This window comes from Prionailurus bengalensis, chromosome B3, assembly GCF_016509475.1.
Source record: "Prionailurus bengalensis isolate Pbe53 chromosome B3, Fcat_Pben_1.1_paternal_pri, whole genome shotgun sequence".
NCBI classification, from domain to species: Eukaryota; Metazoa; Chordata; class Mammalia; order Carnivora; family Felidae; genus Prionailurus; species Prionailurus bengalensis.
In genome coordinates this window covers 99,007,365-99,026,084 of record NC_057355.1, presented here as the reverse complement: position 1 = coordinate 99,026,084, position 18,720 = coordinate 99,007,365, and the positions used below count along the sequence as shown (strand labels likewise).

The window sequence follows — 18,720 nt, the reverse complement described above, 5'->3', positions numbered from 1 at the left end:
GAAAAATGCATTTTAATTTTTAAAAGAGAGCTAAACTTTTATCATTCTATATTAATACCTCCCAAACATTTCCAAATTCAGTAAGCATTTGTTTTTAATCTTAGGAACCAGAGTAAACTTTAATAATAGTTCACATGTTAAAAGAATAAACCTATGAAGAATACATTTCTTTGTGTACCAAATGAAAAAATATACAATGCAGTGAAACTCAAGTACATATACAAAGTGATTTTTTTATGCATTTTGATCCAGAAGTTTATATTCTATGTTAAATCATAATATAAAAGAAGCAGTATTTAGTTATTGATAAAGCAACTGAAAAGCTCTCTGAAATGTCTTTAAAAATAAAAGCTCATGGTATATAGAAGATGACATAGATTGAATCAAGCCTGCTGAGTTATGAGCCTGCTGAGTTATGATGCTATGATTAAATGGATGACTATGGGAAATAAGTTTTAAATTCTTCTGTGGAAATTAAATGAGCATATCTAAACATGGAGTAATATTACTACATGGTTTAATTATAACCCAGTAGTAGAATTTAGTAAATTCAAGCAGAACACATGTACTGTCATCATAAATAGACAAATACTTGAAATTATAACAGCATATTTGAAGACAAAATCAGGAAACTGTACATGTTAACAAAGTGATATAACCATGCATACATACATCTGCTTATTAAACACTGAAGTAAAAGAACTAAACCATTTCGAAGTTTTCAGAGGAGCTCGGCATTTTACTCTGTCCTGATAGGAGCACTTTGAATGTTTGCATGGAGACAGAAAACTGAGTATTTAACTGACAGTTGGTCATGCACCTGTATTTCTAAAAATTTAGATTAAATTTTCTTCTTTTCTGATTGTTCAGTAGATTCTGACTTTGGCGCAGGAAAAGCTTGATGATACAGATGCCTGTGGGTTGCTGCTGCACTGTAAAGCTTGTATAAAGCCTAGAAATATAAGAATCAAGAGTATAAACACAGAGATATAAAATTTTTCCTTTTTAGTGTAGTTTATGGTACTATATAAAATTTAGCATGCTAAATGTGGAATCTTTAGATCTTTATATAAGATATAAATTCATAACTAATAATCTTAGAACTCAAAAGTATCTTCACCTCTCCACTGTGTATGCGTTTTTGCTTTTGTGGATTGATCTTTGTGGTAAATGTTTTATTCTCAGACTGCATTTCCTTTTACCTTGCACACCTTTTGGAGCAGAGCTTCCTAAACACTGTGCTCCAGTTGAGGAATGTGCTGGGAACTCATTGTGCATATTATCGGTTTTGGAGGAATTAGAGGAGCTCATAACCTCTGACTGCCAATAGATGCTTTATTATACACAGGTAGGTCACTTGCTCTCTGGGCTTCCTTACAGGTTTTTCAGAATGGGGCCATTTTTATTTTCCATTATTTCCTGATATGGTCATGTAAATAAGCACATGTTGCCCTCCCCTTGCCACTGGGATCCTTCAGTTAAACATGCTCTTTTGCCTTGTTTCCCTTACTTGGTTTATATCTTACAAAACGTTTTTCAGAAGCATTACCTCAGAAAGCCTTTGCTCATTAAAACTGTGATTGTTCTTTGTGTCAACAGTGTTTGAATCATATGAATTTTTACATACTGCTTTACATAAGTGTCCATAAATATTTTTGTCCTTTTTCCCCCTCAGCAAAAGTCTAAGATTCATTCCCCCCTCGCACTTTCACATATTGAACACCCAGTTAAAATCAACTTACTGATGTAATTCTGGTCTGTAAAGAATCTGAATATTTTTAATACGTATTTTTAATATTCATTTCTTTTTGAGAGAGAGGGTGAGGAGGGGAGAGAGATAGAGAAACAGAATCTGAAGCAGGCTCCAGGCTCTGAGCTGTCAGCACAGAGCCCAACACAGGGCTCAAACCCACAAACCGGTGAGATCTTGACCTGAGCCGAAGTTGGACGCTTAACCGAATGAGCCACCCAGGCAACCCTTGAGTCTGAATATTTTTAAAAGCTGGGTAAAAGCTTGATATCCTCTAAATAGTAACCAATACCCAGGAAATTCCATTATTTTTTTTTTTATCTTTTTGAAGTTTCTATGGCTGTTTTCTTAAGTCTAAGTAATACCATCATCAGTTTTATGAATGCATATGGGTATAAATGCATAAATGGCGTTGCCCTAGATCTATCATATTAGATTCTAACATTCAATTTAATCCCTAGATCTATCATATTAGATTCTAACATTCAATTTAATCCCTGTTCTCTTAAAAGCTTAGATTGCTTTTATTTTTTAATGAATTTGTTTTACTGAATTTTATATAAAATGATTCTTTATTGACCTGTATTAAATGTGTCATTGATATTAATTAGAGGACATACTTCAGTTACATGTAACAGCAAAAACTGAGGAAAGAATTATGTGCTATCTCTCATTAAGATCAGTTTTGCTTCCTGAAGATAATGACCAGAATAACTCCACAGAGATCGTTTTTCTTATGTAACAAATGATTCCTTCCTGCAAGCTCAGATTCTTTCCTCAGACACAGAGTTTTGCCCATGTGCAGGAGATATGAACAACTTACAGGTCCTGTCTGAGGTATGCTAAGAAAGTTACACTGCACACTGGCCCGGAACCTGCTTACAGTGGTAAAGGTAATGGTCACTCAAAAGCCAAAATTAAAAACAACTTCTAAAGGTTGTAGTTCCATTTAAATACTCTCTACTAATTAAGTTTCCTCAAGATTCGTAACTATTTTGTTGCACTCCCAGGACAACAAAATACACAATGTTGTAACTGCAGAATTTGGAGATTTGGGGGGGCACCTGGGCGGTTCAGTTGGTTGAGCACCCACCCAATCCTTGTTTTCAGTTCAGGTCATGATCTCACAGTTCATGAGAGCCAGCCCCGTGGTATCAGGCTCCATGCTGACAGCATGGAGCCTGCTTAGGATTTTCTCTCCCTCTCTCTCTACCCCTCCTTCACTCCCTCACACGTCTGTGTGTGCACATGCTCTCTCTCTAATAAACATTTAAAAAATTCTTTCAAAATTTTCTACACATTCAGGAAACAAAACAACACATGATATTCCTGATCAAATCACATAAGATGTCTGGAATAGATTATTTAAAACCGTGTTAAAAATTCATAGTTAAAATTGTGAATCTTAGAACACAGCAGTTGTCAACAGAGATTTTCTAATCTATATTGAGATATCCATTAATGGCTAGTTTACAAAATAAGAACATAGTAATTTTTATAAATATATAGCTCTTAATTAAAAAAATTCAACTTACCTCATTTGTACTTCCCTGTGGCAAAGGCAGTTTAAAAGGGAAAAAAGAAAAGTATATATCCTGCTTCATTAATAGCATTATGATAATTCAACTCTTTACAATATTTATGAGCATTTAAGAATAAATACTCCTGCAAATATTTTTAGTTCAGATTATATATTTTATCTGAATTTTTTGACGAACCCAATTCTATATTTCTCATAGGGCTCAGCATCATATTCTAGGAGGTCCTTGGAAATGACCTCAAATAGCCCCTCTTCACTCTTCTGAGGTTGAGGAGCTATTTGAGACCGTGTCAGAGGATCCATTCATTCTTTACCCACAGTGCAACCATTAGTTTATTTTAGCTAGATTCTTCAAAGGCACATGGTAAATTCATTAGTTACAATTCTAAAGAGTGTATGTAAGTATAAATGCTGGAATAATTGTAGCTATTACTACCTGCAGAACATAAATGTTCAAAAGTCTTAACTCCAGAATTCTATGAAGAATCTCTATTTTAGCTTCACTAAATGCCCCTAAATTTTCATGAGGTACTGAAGACCCTTCCAGGATGATAGAGTGAGTTCATTGTTATTCTAGGTGTGTTTATTATTGTCTTCCCTACCCATAATCAGTTATTTGAACAACAGGCCACAGTGACCCTGACTCTCTAGGTTATGGTTAACTGAAACATAAAGGACAACCAACCGATCAGCAGCTGATCCAGAGTTTGACCTGGACTCCTGTGGCCCGGTACAAATGTCTAGCTCAAATAGAGACAATCTAAAGCAATCAGATCTTGCTTTCAGGAGATTATACTAAGAGAGACAGTGATACAACAACTTAGGATAGTGGTTCACATACACTCCTAACCAAGCCAACTCTAGCCAAATGATGGGTTTTAAGTATGAAGTAATCTTAACACATAAATAACAATCGGCTCAAAAAAATTCAGCTGTGCTTAACATCTTTAACTTTTAGGACAAAAAGTAAAAAACCACTGCCTAATCCACGGATATTTGAAAATACTGAAATGCTGACTGGGAAACAATTGTGTGGGACTTCACATATTGTATTACAGTTTGGCCATCCTGACCGATTTTAAAGCCCACGAAGACTGGGGCCCAAGTCATTTTCACCTGTTTATTTCCAACATCTTACATTGTGTCTGGTAAACAGATGGCATTCAAAAATGTGCCGAAATTCGTTGAAAAGGATGAAATGTATTCCTACCTGGTCCCACAAGGCTGCAGCCACCTGGTCTATTACAGCCCCCAACTCTCGGTATTCTCCAGAGTACCGGATGTATGCCCAGGTACACAGGGTGATAAGAGTCAGTCCCATTATCATATTGCATAGGCTAGCTATGATGTCCAAGCCAATGAATCCAGTCACACCAGCAATCACGTAAGTGATAAAGATGACGACAAACAGTGTGGCTGGGGTACGAGCTGCATGGAAGATATTTTTGCTATCATTGTGCTTGATATACTGGATGTAAAGTTCATCTATTTCACTCTCCAGCTGTTGCAGGTAACGCCGGCTAAATTCCTCCCCACCCATCTTCTTCACCCCTCGGAATAGCTTCACAGATTCTTCCTTAAGCTCCAAATGTTTGGTCTGTAGGTCATTAGGTGCCAGAAATGGTTTGTCGCCACCACAAATCTGTATCAGATAGAGAAGTGCCATTTATGCAATGCAGAGTAAAATTCACAACTGTGTCAAAATCTTCCACTTAGCTAGGTGAATTTGTTCGAACACGGAAGGAGTCTACTTTTATGTTTTGTCAACCCACATTTGCACCCTCCATTATCAGGCATCACTGTAAGTGGGACCGGTACTTTATAGGTGACTTATATAAAGCCATTCTTAATTTTTATTCTCTTTTTCACCTGGGAAAGAATATCCAAGACTTAATCCAAGTTCCTCAAGATGAAAACGCATGATACAAAGTGAACTGCAAACTGAGTTCATTCACAGAATGAATCCAAATTCAAATAAACTACTTATATACAAGTTCTTCTAGGAAATTTATTCTAACTACACTGAAGTATTTTTAACCAATGAGGTTTAGCTTAAAACAATGAGTAGTGCTATAAAACTCTAAAGTAAAATTATGAAAAACATGTTCTTTGGCAGTTTTACTGATTTTGTTTGAATGGAGCCCTTTCAGTATTTTCTTCAAGAGACCAAATGAAAGCATATTAAATGTTCTTGGACCACATTTGGAGTTTTTTCAAAAGTTACAAGGGAAATCTCAGTCACCCATACCTTTCACTTTGGTTTTTTGAGATTTTACTACATAAAGCATACCAAGTACATACTCTAAGTACCGTTTAGGTATGGTGTGAACACTATTCCATATACTGTATTTCTCTTGACTTAAGACTCCAGCTACTTTGGATGTAATCTTTATCACAGAACATTTTCAGAGGGAAAAAACCTATCCAATTAGTAGGTATATACAGTAATTATTCGATGCACCCAAATTCGGAATGTTAAAAAGAGGAAATATAGTATGTAGAAATATTGGCCCTTGAGGCTTAATTTCTTTTTTTTCCTAACAGGTTTTTATAGTTAAGATAGAAATACTAGAATTGTTGCAAGAAGGGAAGTGTAGTGGAGATGGTAGCACATTATATTAGTCACTAGAACTTATAAATAGTGGGAAGAAATGGCCAAAAAAAAAAAAAATAAGAAAAGTGTCTCTAATATAGAGAGAACATATCTAAAATATGTTTTAACACTATGTTTTGTAAAAAGTGTTTTAACACTATGCCTACATAGTGTTCCTTTCCTAAAAAATACTTTAGGAATATAATAAATAGAAATGTGATAAACATAGGCTGAGAAAGCAGAAGTTAAAACCACTCCTTTGTAGACAGTATAACTTGGAAGAAAAAAAAAGAATGATCTCATGGAAGAAATACTGATTTTATTTAAAACATAATTTAAAATATTATTTAATTCTTACCTCTTCCATCTTTTTGTTGTATGTATCCTTGGCAGTTGCTACAGCCGCTAAATTGTTAGCTTCTGCTGTGGCCTTTGGACAAAGTACAAAATATGATGTAAAATGGAATTCATATTAAACTCTCACAGGCAATTCTCATTTCTGAGTATCATGTGCAAGAAATGTACAAGAACACAAGGTCATGAAATAATTTGAAAGTATTGAAGTATTTCCACTACATTTTTAAAAACTGGTAAAATTAAAATTTCAAAATACATAAAACACAGAAATTTACTCAGTAAGTCACAGTTCTAAAACTGAATTTTCATTTGGAAGAATTTTCTTCTTAAAAATAATTTTAACCCTCTCACCAAATGTGGGGGGGGAATTTATAAACCCAAACACATGGGAAATAATATACAGTGCATTTTATCTGTACTAATATATATATAAATATGTCTTAAGTTTAAAGATTGATACTGATAGAACAATGGATCACTGACAAAAAGGAACTATTAACAACTTAATTTTTTTTAATAAAGAAAAAGCTAATTTCTCCTTCCTTAAATGTTTATAGAGACCACTTGTTTAAAAACCTGGACCTGCTTTTCTACTTGTTAACATGTGTGAATCTAAACCACAGTATGAGTCTATTTTCCAAACTAATTTTGTACAAAGAGAATGAGAACTCTTTGGTATAAAGTGTATGTTGGGGTGTCTGGGTGGCTCAGTCAGTTAAGCATCTGACTCTTGGTTTCGGCTCAGGTCATGATCTCACAGTTTCATGAGTTTGAGCCCCTCTGGGCTCTGTGCTGGCAGTGTGGAGCCTGTTGGGATTCCTCTCTCCCCCTCTCTCTGCCCACCCCCACCCCAACTTGCAGTCTGTCTCTCTCAAAATAAATAAACTTAAAAAAAAAAGTGTTTGTATAGTCAGCACAAGTGAAGCTCCTCTATGTGTATACAACACTGTTTAGCTGAACACACAAACAGTAGTTAACAGAGAAATAACTTTCCAATAAATCATTCCACCATGTTTATTTGGCAATTACTGACGGCTGGATTGGAGCTTATCTTTAGCTTAGCATAGCCTAAAGCTAAGGAAAGCTTAGCTTTAGTAACAAGTATTTTTAAAAATGTCACGCCTCTTGATGAATAAATACCTGTAACATGGATTTGGGATGTGGTAATTCTTCACCTTGATAGATCTTTATATAAGCCTAAAAAAATGAAAAGAAAAAGAGAGACTCATGTTCAAGTAATTCCATTCACTATTTCTCAAACTCTGTGAAATTGTACTCGAAGGTCTAAAGTCTTGACAGTTTGGGGAACTATTATCTTTCTCATGTGTTAATTCCCCCTTTCTTAGTCCCTGTTCCCTTTTCCTGAAGTGGCCCTTTCATCCAACTCTACTTGGCCAATCCTACCCTTCTTAAAGACTTAAGTCACTGCCCCCTTCTCTAAAACCTTCTCAGATCCCTCTGCTAGGAGTAACCTTTCTTTTTCATTTACTCACAGGAATTTGTACCTGCTGCTGTCATCACCTTTATGGAATATCTGATTTCTGTAAGGGTCCTTAACCTCCTACTAACTTCTAAGCTCTTCCATAGTGTTATGCACAATAAGAATTCAAATTTTAGATAGATAAATAACATCTCATTAATTGCTAAGAGTGATGAAGGTAAATAATCACACAGGAGATATGTGAAGTATTTTTAATGACAAAAATGTGAATTTTAAAAATAGTTTAGTCCTTGGAGCATCACTCCACAAATGAGATTGATTACTGAAATTCCCCAATAAGTATGTGGTTGGTTAAAAAAAAAAAAAAAGTGTAGTATTCGGTGCTACCTAAGCTAAAAAATAAACACAAATTTAAAGTTATTCCACTTTACATCGGCCCGTGGTGCAGAGACAGGAAATGTGGAGGAATTTTCTCTAGTAGAAAGGTAAAGGATAGCCCCTTTGGAAGAATCTTCAGAATGAAGGTAAAATTCAGCATAGGTCATGACTGAGGACTACATGTTATGGACCTCGAGAAACACCTCCTCCCCCCACAAAAAACAGACTTTACCAGCTCTCATATTTATATTTCAAAATATATTTCTCTCAAGATAAAGTTAACACTAAGAGTTTAAAAATTTTAATTTCAGAAAGCAAGCTACTCTTGGGAGTCTAATGATTTTTTCTCATTTTTATAGATTCCTCCTAGGTTTGCCCCTATATTACAGAGTCTATACTTTTTTGTTTGTTTCAAGTAGGAACTGCATTCCAAAACAATGCTCTAGAAATGAGAGTCATACCTTGAAGTACTCCACCAGACCTCGGCAGGTGATTTTGTTCCCATTGATCTCTTTAATATCTAGGCTCTCAGGACTAAGTAGCCAAGGAATGAGTATTTTCAAGTTTTTGATGAATTCATCATCTATTTCTACAAGTAAAAGCACATTCATCATTATTTTAAAAATCCAATCCAAGTCCTCCAAGGCATACAATAAATAAAACATTCTTGATTTTGTCTACTTCTTCCCCAGTGATAAAGCCATCACTCACTTTGCCATCATCTAAGCAATTCCCAAAACCCACTTTTCTTGGATGAGTGACCCTCCTTGCCTAAACTGCTGTTCTTTATTTCAACTACATATTTATCTTCGACCCATAAAGTAGCTTTCTTGATGTTAAACATTAAATATTTTACATCCCATTCACATAACCACATTTCATGTATTCTGATGAGTTTGTTGGTGGTTTTATGTATACAGGCTCATAAATGGGAAAAAGGCCAGACACTCACTGGTTTATAAGATGTATTCCTGCCAGAAAATGTATGCAAAAATTGCTCTGTTTTTAGTGTGCCCACCTTATGAAAAGTGTACAGAACTGAATAAGGTCTGTTAACTAGTACTCAAGTTCAGAAAGACAGTGATGGTGATGCGACATTTGGTGATGAAATTCGCCCATACAAAATAACATGGCAAGAAAAGGCCATGGAGGCAAATCAGGATGTCTGAGTTGTTCACCTACCATGTTTAGGACAACTGATGACACATAATCCATGTTACGGCATTAGGTTCAAGCTTAACATTACGTATTTAGCAAAGTAACATAGAAAATACATATTCAGAGAAGTCTTTTGAACATAGTGATAATTTCTAAATCATTTCAAAAGATATAGAAAAATACACCTACATAAAAAGCAAGATATGTCCAGAGATTTGATATCTAAGTAAATGTAATAACTGCCTACAATTTTTAAAAATCTGAATTTAAGCAGAATCACTGAGCTTTCAGGCTTTGGGACTGGGGATTTCTGAGGTCTTAAGAATAAAGATTCAAACCATGTGGTTGTGTTTGCATTTTCCTTGCATGTTACTACAACCCCACTATATAGTGAAATACTAGTTTACATAAGAATTCATGCTTTTCTTCTCTTGCTTGCTGCCTTTACGAGATGCATGAGCATACTGTTGGAAATCCTTCAGACTTCTTTTATTTCAGGTTTTGTATACCTTTGAAATTGTAGTGCCCAATCTTTTATGAGTACTTGCATAGGTGTTTATTCAAATGTATTTTGCTGTTGCATTGTACCAATTCTTACTCATAATTTTGCTTTGTATTATATATAGACTTATTCAAATGTATTTATTCAGTTATTATTGCGGCTTGCTTTTCAGGTACCAATATTCACGAACAATACTGGTGTCTGTATTATGTTACCACATGCATTTGTATTCACTGATACCAGTAGGTTTTCTTCTCTGCTTATCACCTTGGTTTTTTTTTTCTTTTTTTTTTTTTAGCATTTGTAAAATATTCCTATATATCTAGAATGCATGAATTCTTCCCGAATTTCTGTATGAAACAACCTTTCTCATTTTAAAATGACTTTAAAATCACTTCTAACGCATGTACTTAAATTCCACTCCCCACCCACTCCCTTATAAAATCGGAATGAAATAAGATACACCTGTGTCTCTTGCACCAGCAGGTGTGGTAATTATCATTAAAGCAGCCAGCATATAACCACATATTTGGATTAAAAATGCGTTCTGAAGATGGCATTGGCCATAGTCTTTGTTCTCACTGAGACCAATACCAGATATCCCAATTCTGGATTTAGATAACACAAACCAGAGGTTCACAACATACGCAGTGGTGAGCTCTTGCTAACACTATCAGTTCAACACAGTACACACATGACCCAGAATATCGGCAGCCCAGTTCAGGTCAATTTACAGAGGTGTGCTAATTAGCTCTGACCCACTCCAAGTATTCAAACAAATACGTGTGGGGAGACCGTTACTGGGGATGCTGTTCTGTCTTTACCATTCCTTCAATAATCTTTGCCACCGGAGTAAAACTCTGCCAGGAATTCAGGGGCTAGGCCAAAGTGGTTATCTGCCACAACTGGGGACATGATAACATGCTGTAAAAGAACTCTGCGGGGCAGATGCACTGGTGTGGCACTGCTGTGTAAATCAACCAAGAAAGAGATCTCAGGATTACCTGACTGACAATTCATTAGAAACAGCTTCTTAAAAAACCATTACCTTGCAATAGTGTTTGGCTACGCTTCCTGAACTCTAACTGAAGCTGCTAAGAATGCATCTCCACAATTTATGATGTGGTTTGCCTGGCCATTCTACATGTGGTACCATAACCCAGAGGAACCTCAAAAAAACAAACAAACAAACAAAAAAAAACAAAAAAGTAACTCCTTGTTAATTGAAAGGTTAGACTGACTACGTCAGGAGAGGTATTCGGTGGGCACTTGGAAAGAACTGTCTGAATGCAGCAGGAATGAACCTGATCCTTTTGATTTCCTATGTGGGAAGCCACTAAATTAATAGCAGCTAAATTTAATCATAGTATCATAAATTTCATATAACAGAGGAAATGGTAAGATAACATTTTCAGTAGTGAGGGACCATGAATAGTAATTATAACAATTATTACTGCTGACAATGAACTAGAAAGTACTTCTGTAAGTTTGTGAAAGAGTATGTGGGAACTATCATCAGAGAACAATTTTTGCACAACTCTTTATTTAGAGACATTTCTTCCGTAGAGGAAGAAAGTGGTTATTCAGATGCCAGCCTTCTGGAGAGCAGCATAGCCAGTGGACAAGACATCCCAGATAGAACTCACATCGAATTACAAGATTCTGGATGGGATGGAAAAGCAATGTAGATAGCTGACTTTCAAAACTGCCCAAGGAGAAACTGAGGCTAAGAAGAACATTTTGGCACACAGACAGATTCAGCAGGCGTCCTAGAAAGCCTCATCAAACTGCAATTTTGATGGGCACCTGAAGCTGCTTTTCATTTTTTTTTTTCTCTCAGGCTAGCCACTTTGGTAAACTCATAATTTTGGGGTACCTGTAAAACAATTGTGTAGGTTAGTACATATTTAGACATATATGTACAATTTGATGAGAAACAAATCTGCTTAAAAAAGTGGGGTTCAGGGCGCCTGGGTGGCGCAGTCGGTTAAGCGTCCGACTTCAGCCAGGTCACGATCTTGCAGTCTGTGAGTTCGAGCCCCGCGTCAGGCTCTGGGCTGATGGCTCAGAGCCTGGAACCTGTTTCCGATTCTGTTGTCTCCCTCTCTCTCTCTACCCCTCCCCCGTTCATGCTCTGTCTCTCTCTGTCCCAAAAATAAATAAACGTTGAAAAAAAATTTAAAAAAAAAAAGTGGGGTTCATGGGGCGCCCAGGTGGCTCGGTCGGTTAGGTGTCCAACTTGACTTTGGCTCAGGTCATGACTTCACAGTTCACGAGTTCAAGCCCCATATCGGGCTCTGTGCTGGCAGTGCACAGCCTGCTGGGGATTCTCTTTCTGCCTCTCTCTTTGCCCCTCCCCTGCTCACGCTGTCTCTGTCTCTCTGAAAATAAATAAACTTTAAAAAAGGGGGGGGGGTTCTATACCTGTGTGTTTTGTCTTCAACTCTCTCCCTGAGCTCTTTCATTGCAAAATCTATCAGTTAATTTAAGACCTGTGGCTGTACACTGCATGAATGGAACAAGCCAGAGTACTTTTGTGACCCAATAAAGGACTGTTGTTGAAGGCCTGCCCCTCCCCTGCCTGTTTATGACTCCCCAACTCCAGAGAAGAGGGGCCTTGTGGGAGCCCACCCTTTATGTAATTTATTCAAAACACATTGATGGCATTAGGTAAGTGCACAGTATCAAGAGGTCTGTGTGCTCATTACTGGGTTGGAATTCGTAAGTGACAGTGACAGTGACAGTGACATGATAGGATCCTGGAATCCCTCCATTAATATGTGCCTGGTGCTATCTGTTCTGTTATATAAAGATAATTTAAAACATGTACAGAAATACTGCTGATGAAATGTGAGATTCTATTTATGATACTGTCATAGTTAAATATAAGGTATCTGACTACAAATGCCATGGAAACGGGGGAAAAAAATAGGTTTGCTTTTCAAACCTGCCAGTTCTGTAAAAGTGAATACATGTTATGTTGTCCCTTTTTAAGATTAATTTTGAAGCCCTCTGAGAACAGTTGTGCTGAAAAGCTTGTTAATGTCACTGTCACACCAACCCTGACATGATGCAGAAAGGCCACAGGAAATTAAGCAAATATCTGAACTCAGTGGTGTGTGTATTCAATGTTAGCCTTACAAGTAAGTAAGTCAGAAATGTTTTTGTATGAATTACAAAGCAAATATCTAAAGACCTGGTGATATCTATTAGGAACTATTAAATTCTATTTCTTCAGACCCCTCCCACCCACCCCACCCCTTTTTTTAAAACAAGTTGAGATTCTTTGGAATCTTAAAATGTTAGGAATGCCTCTCTGTTTGACAGATAATTACATACTATTAGAATACACTATTTCAAAAACACTCTAGTGCTTCTGGGTTTTTCAGCAACTGGTCCTCATCCAGAAGAGGATTTCACTTTTAGTGAGGGTTTTAATAGTTTATAATTAAATTCCTTAGTAGCACTTTTAAAGAGCTTGAGTTCAGAACTACACAATGTTTCTTTCAATCTTTAATTCTATAACTTATCATAATATTCTATAACTTACAATACAGCATTCCAATAACATAGACATCTATTTTTCTCCTCTAATGCAAATAAGGCAAATTAAACAGGAAGGCATTAAGGAGCATTTCTCAATGTACTGACGTAAGCAGAAACCTCTGCAAAAAGGGCAGAGTCGCTGCCTCCTAGGTGAATGCAAGACTTTGCCTGTTTTCTCCATGTACGTATTTAGTACCCATGGAATCCTACAGTTCCCCCAAGAAGGTACTCCAGCACCAGACCAGGATTCCCAGTTCTCCTGACATTTTTTAGTCATCAGCCTCACACAAGTGGATAACCTAAATCAGCAGCTGTAAGCCCAGTAGATAAAATGACAATTTTACAACCAGACTAAGTAATGTAAGTATATATTCATTAAAAAACACACCTTTCAGTTTTCCATCAAAGTTTGGATTGGTAGCTACTTTTAAGCCAGGATGAGGTAGGAGAAAACAGGAAATTTTGGTGAAACAGGAATGGATGTGTTTTCGAACATTCTGTAGTTCTTCATGCTGGTTCCCTGAGACCTGCAGTAAATCATTCTAAAGTTTAAACTACTTGCAACATAAATTGAACTCCAAAGAATTCTGTAGCATCTTATATTTGCTATGTCTGTCTGGTCCCACAATGATAAAAATGACAATATATAAGCTGATAAAGAAAGAATAAAGTCTTGGGTGAACAGCCATATCTCCATATAGCATATATATGCCATTATTATTACAATTAACAAATGCTTACTCTTATGCTAACTCAGGTGGGCCTTCCCATTTTTTACTACAAATTAGTGGGGTTTTATTCTAGCTAGTTCTTATAAATTACAATTTTAATTCAAAGTACTCACAGGAGACATGAATGGATCATAAGATATTCCTACCTTCTTTTCAGGAGATACTCAAGACAACCTCTTGTCACTTGGTAGGTATACATTAAAATTCTAGAAAGGTGTCTGAATAGGTGGGTATTTATAAGCTAAATTGCCCCTGTTTTTTCAAATGTATTTGACAGTTAATAGTACGACCACCCTAAAAGCAGTTATAAGCCAAAAAGGACTTTTTCTCAGTGGGTATTTGTTGTCATCTGTGTTCAATATAAACAGTTGATTCAATATTGCACTATCCTGATACAGAAAATAGAGAACCCTCTAATTTCACTTTCTCTGAACTATTAGCAGAGTGTTCTAAGACTGACTTTGGGGATTTCAAAATTATATATTTCTGTTAGACTGTTTTAAACCTCAATGAAAACAGATATTTGTACTGTCAGCCTTGAACTGATTTAATTATTCAAATTAAAAGATTTATCTTTAGGAATCAGTCATTGTTTTGTAGATACCTACAAAAGAATTCTTTATCTGTATCATAATTACTCATAATATTTAAAACTGTAACTCTGAAAGCATTGTATTAAATATCAATCTTAGTTTGTTAGTAGAGACACTAGAAGCATAAGACTGTATCTACTAAATGTCCATTCTGCAACTCATTCAACAGAAATAATTCTAGATTACTACTGGTGAAGTTTCATTCACCTAAATTTCTAACAAACCTTGAGGCGTTTTTCCAAGAATTTGGAGCCGCCTTCGGCTCCGTATGAAAATTCATATGGGAAACTCCAATCCCGAACAAGAAATATCAGACTCTGAGAAACAAGAAGAAGAAGAAAGGATTGATAAGGGGACTTTAAATTGCCTTCCTCTGCTTCCTATGGAAACCAATGAAGTGCTACTGTTACTACCATATGAGTAGTGTCCTACAACGCACTATGGAATTTGAACAGCAAACATAAAACCTTTGAAAGTTTCCAAGCAATCTCTCCCCCATGGGATCACCCTCCCTGTTCCCACTAAGTGTAAACAGAAAGCTGCCTCCAAACTGATTGTAGTGACATAGAACCATTCAGCCGGTTTGAGGGCACCTCTGTCTCCCATCTCTTGTGGGGGGTGGGGCGCATTCTTCTTGGCAATTTGGGGACAGCTCTTTATGAAGACTCAAGTGTTATTTGAGGAAAGTTTTATCTCTTTAAATATTTTTCCTCTACTACTTCTGTCCCATTCTCTTTTTCAGGGGCTCTCAGTTTACATACAGGGTATGCAGATGGATGGGAATCCAGGTTTTGTGAGGCCCAAAGCTTATTCAGTCTGTTGGGGGGAGGAGGGCTCAATACAAAAAAGAATACATAATTAGGCTTGATAGTGAATATTTATTTAGAATCAGAAAAATAACAAATTACAAATACAAAAAAGCTGACAAAAACACAAGCACACACACACAAATCCTGAAAAATAATTAACGTACCTTGTTAATAGATTTTTCCCTACTGTTTTTGGCTGCAAATGATTTGATTGCTTCATCTTCAATGATTATGAAATAATTTCTGTTAAAAAGCTAATTCAGTCTGTCCTCTAACAAGGCCATCTTTTATTATAAAAAAAAATAGTACTGAAAGTTTAGAAATGTCTCTGCTTCATAACTTATTTGTAATGCCGTGTACATTTTTCCTCATCTGTGAAATAGGGGTAATAATGGAATCCATCTCCCAGGACTACTAAATGAGATATGTATTAGGCATTTGGAACAGTGCTGTGTTAGCGATCTGATTTTTATTTTAATGGCCACATATTTTAGGAAATTGATAGGCCATAGTTTATTTTGCCAGTCTCCCAGATGTCTTCCAGTTTTTCTACTAAGAAATGCATTGAAAAAATCCTTGAAGCTGAATATTTGTTCACATCCAGGAAGATTTTATCAGAGACTGTGTTTCCAAAATTAGAACAATCATTAGCATCATTTGAGAGGCTTTTAAAAGCACAAAATTCTTGGGCCCCACCCCAGACCACTTGGAACCAAAGTAATTGTAGCTTTCGTTTAAGTGCCTATCATATGGCAACCACAATATCAAAAATTATGCGCATATTTCATGCATTCCTGCAACAGCTAAGAGATAGGTTATAATTTGTGACTCTTTTCACAAGAGATATATAAAAATCACCTCCACCTGACATTAAGTCACTTGGCCAAAGGCACACAGAGATAGAACAGGTTAAACTTGGGTTACTTCAAAACCTTGTTGTACTGCCTCAACAGTAAGTATAAAACATGCACTGTAGTTTACAATCTGAGGTCTGATAAAATCATGCTTTTATAAGTTAGATTAAGAGATACTCTTCAGGGCACCTGGGTAGGCTCAGTCAGTTAAGCGTCCAACTCTTGATTTCAGCTCAGGTCATGATCTCAGGGTTTGTGAGTTCAAGCCCCACCCGGGGCTCTGTGCTGGCACTGAAGAGCCTGCCTGAGATTCTCGCTCTCTCCCTCTCTCTCTCAAAATAAACAAATAAACTTAAAACAAAAAAAGATGCTTCAAATTTTAGTTTTAGTAAAAATGCAGGAAATTGAGAAAAAATTAATAATTTTTATGAAATTAGCTATCTTTAAATGATCTTTCTAAAAGTTTATATCTTTTGAGTTTTTAACTGAATTTTTAATCTTGCTTATTAAAATTTGTTGACCTGTCTCTTAATTCTCTTTTAATCGATGGGTTCTTCCTCCTTACTTTATCTGTTAAAGAACCTAGGAATTTAACCATAAATTCTATATGACCATGTAGAGTTTCCCACAACGTGGACCCTGCATATTCACCGGCAGTTCAACATGCTCTTTTTTTCTTCTGGATTTCTGCAAATTGGCAGCTGGAGACAGAGCCTTGATCTCAGGTTTTATTTCTTTGGCAGAGTGCTCTTCCATCAGGAGGCACATAGTTTATGATTATCTCTCCTTTGGTGAAATTATGTCATCTTTGCTTATCTGAAGTTCATTCTTCAGTAGCTTTCTCATTAAGGGCTCATGAGAACAATATTCTTTGCATTCTTACATATTGATAAGTTTGTGACCCGTTTTAACAGTTGTGCTTTTCTATTTGAAAGTCAATTTTGCTGGATATAAAATCCTTGGCTCACATCTCCTGTCCTGAAACCAGGGACACTTCTCAGTTTGAGTTATGGATAGTCTTGTTTCACAAAGTGGAAACTCTCCTTTCTTTTTTTCATTTTGGGGATTCTTGTGGGGAAGGAGACATTTTTGTGGAGAGGAGAGTTTAAAAATACTTCTAGGGCCCCTGGCTGGCTCAGTCAGTGAGCATGTGACTCCCGATTTCAAAGTTGAGTTCGAGCCCACTTAGGGTATAGACATTACTTAAAAATAAAATATTTTAATGGGTCGCCTGGGTGGCTCAGTCAATTAAGCACCTAACTCTTGATTTCAGCTCAGGTAGTGATGCCAGGGTCATGGGATCGAGCCCCACATTGGGCTTGGAGCCTGCTTGAGATTCTCTCTCTCTTCCTTTGCCCCTCTTCCCTGTTCACTTGCTCTCTCTCTAAAATAAAATAAAATTAAAAAATTAAAATTTTTTAAAAAATAAAAATACCCCTATCCATGATCTTTAAACTGTCTGTAACAGATGCCCATTTTTCTCAAAATGAAATACAGTAATTTGTATTCAGAATATTTCTACCTAAACATGTATTTTGAAAATAGAGATTAGCTAGGAAGCAACTTTTACAAAATAGAGCTTCATAACCCAGGATCAATGAAGCCAAGTATGTGGATTTGGCTATATTTTGCATTTTTCTTGGGAAATTTTAGTTTCATTTTTTGGTCTGTTTCACTGGCCATCTCCCTAAGTCAATATAATGAGGACCATGTGTAGAATAGGATCAAATATGAAGTCTTATTTTCTCAAATCAGGAATCCATTACTTGTCTATAGTATTAAATTCGTAAGTTCCATGCCTAATGCTCCCATCCAGTGATGTCCTGGTAAACTGACTCTCCAAATGACTTGATTTTGTAGCATTTGGCCATTTCTGTGGTGTAAATATGCCCAACATGGCTGATTTTAAGCTATTAGCAGTTTAATAGTTGGCTTATATCATTCCTGAATATTTACTAACTAGTTCGCATGAATTGATATAAGCTAGCTATAGATACCTACCAGCCCCATCCCCAGGAAAAGACTAGCTGTTCTAGAACCATGTAGTCAGTAAATACCTGAACTGGTTTTTAAGCATGTAATCAACACATTTCAGCTCCAGTTTCACTTTCAGAGAACAATGAAACAAGGTTTAGAACTTGTTTTAAACCCATCTAACTAACAAGTCACTTCAATCAACAGCCCACTGAAAGCCAACCAATCAGTGAAAGCTTCATACTTAATGGAAGAATCACTCCAGAAAATTCACTGAGGCTGATGTGCATCCATTTCTCCCCTCTATAGCCAACACAAAACATGCTTCTGTATTCAACAATGACAAATATTCTAAAACTGACATCAACCTGTTCTTGCCTCTGGAAACCACGCAACTCCAAAACACACTCCTAAACCCTATGTATAATCATTAGTTGACTTTGCTCATGAGACTAAGCCTCACCAGCATACCTCTTTTACTTAATAAAGCAATA

General features: G+C 36.3%; 1 protein-coding gene across 3 annotated transcripts in view; it reads right to left on the bottom strand.

The window, feature by feature from the left end:
- Positions 1 to 79: 79 nt before the first annotated feature.
- ATL1 (atlastin GTPase 1) overlaps positions 80 to 18,720 on the bottom strand; it is an 84,750-nt gene continuing 66,109 nt past the window's right edge. For 2 of the 3 annotated variants that reach the window (XM_043556113.1, XM_043556115.1), the window contains 8 exons: positions 14,814 to 14,906; positions 13,654 to 13,792; positions 8,521 to 8,648; positions 7,381 to 7,437; positions 6,242 to 6,313; positions 4,501 to 4,932; positions 3,286 to 3,300; positions 80 to 952 (listed from right to left, as the gene is read on the bottom strand). In XM_043556113.1, the coding sequence (XP_043412048.1) occupies positions 842 to 952; positions 3,286 to 3,300; positions 4,501 to 4,932; positions 6,242 to 6,313; positions 7,381 to 7,437; positions 8,521 to 8,648; positions 13,654 to 13,792; positions 14,814 to 14,906 (1,047 nt within the window). In that variant the 3' untranslated portion in view covers positions 80 to 841. The remainder of the gene's footprint in view (positions 953 to 3,285; positions 3,301 to 4,500; positions 4,933 to 6,241; positions 6,314 to 7,380; positions 7,438 to 8,520; positions 8,649 to 13,653; positions 13,793 to 14,813; positions 14,907 to 18,720) is intronic. The other variant, XM_043556114.1, reaches the window with a different exon arrangement.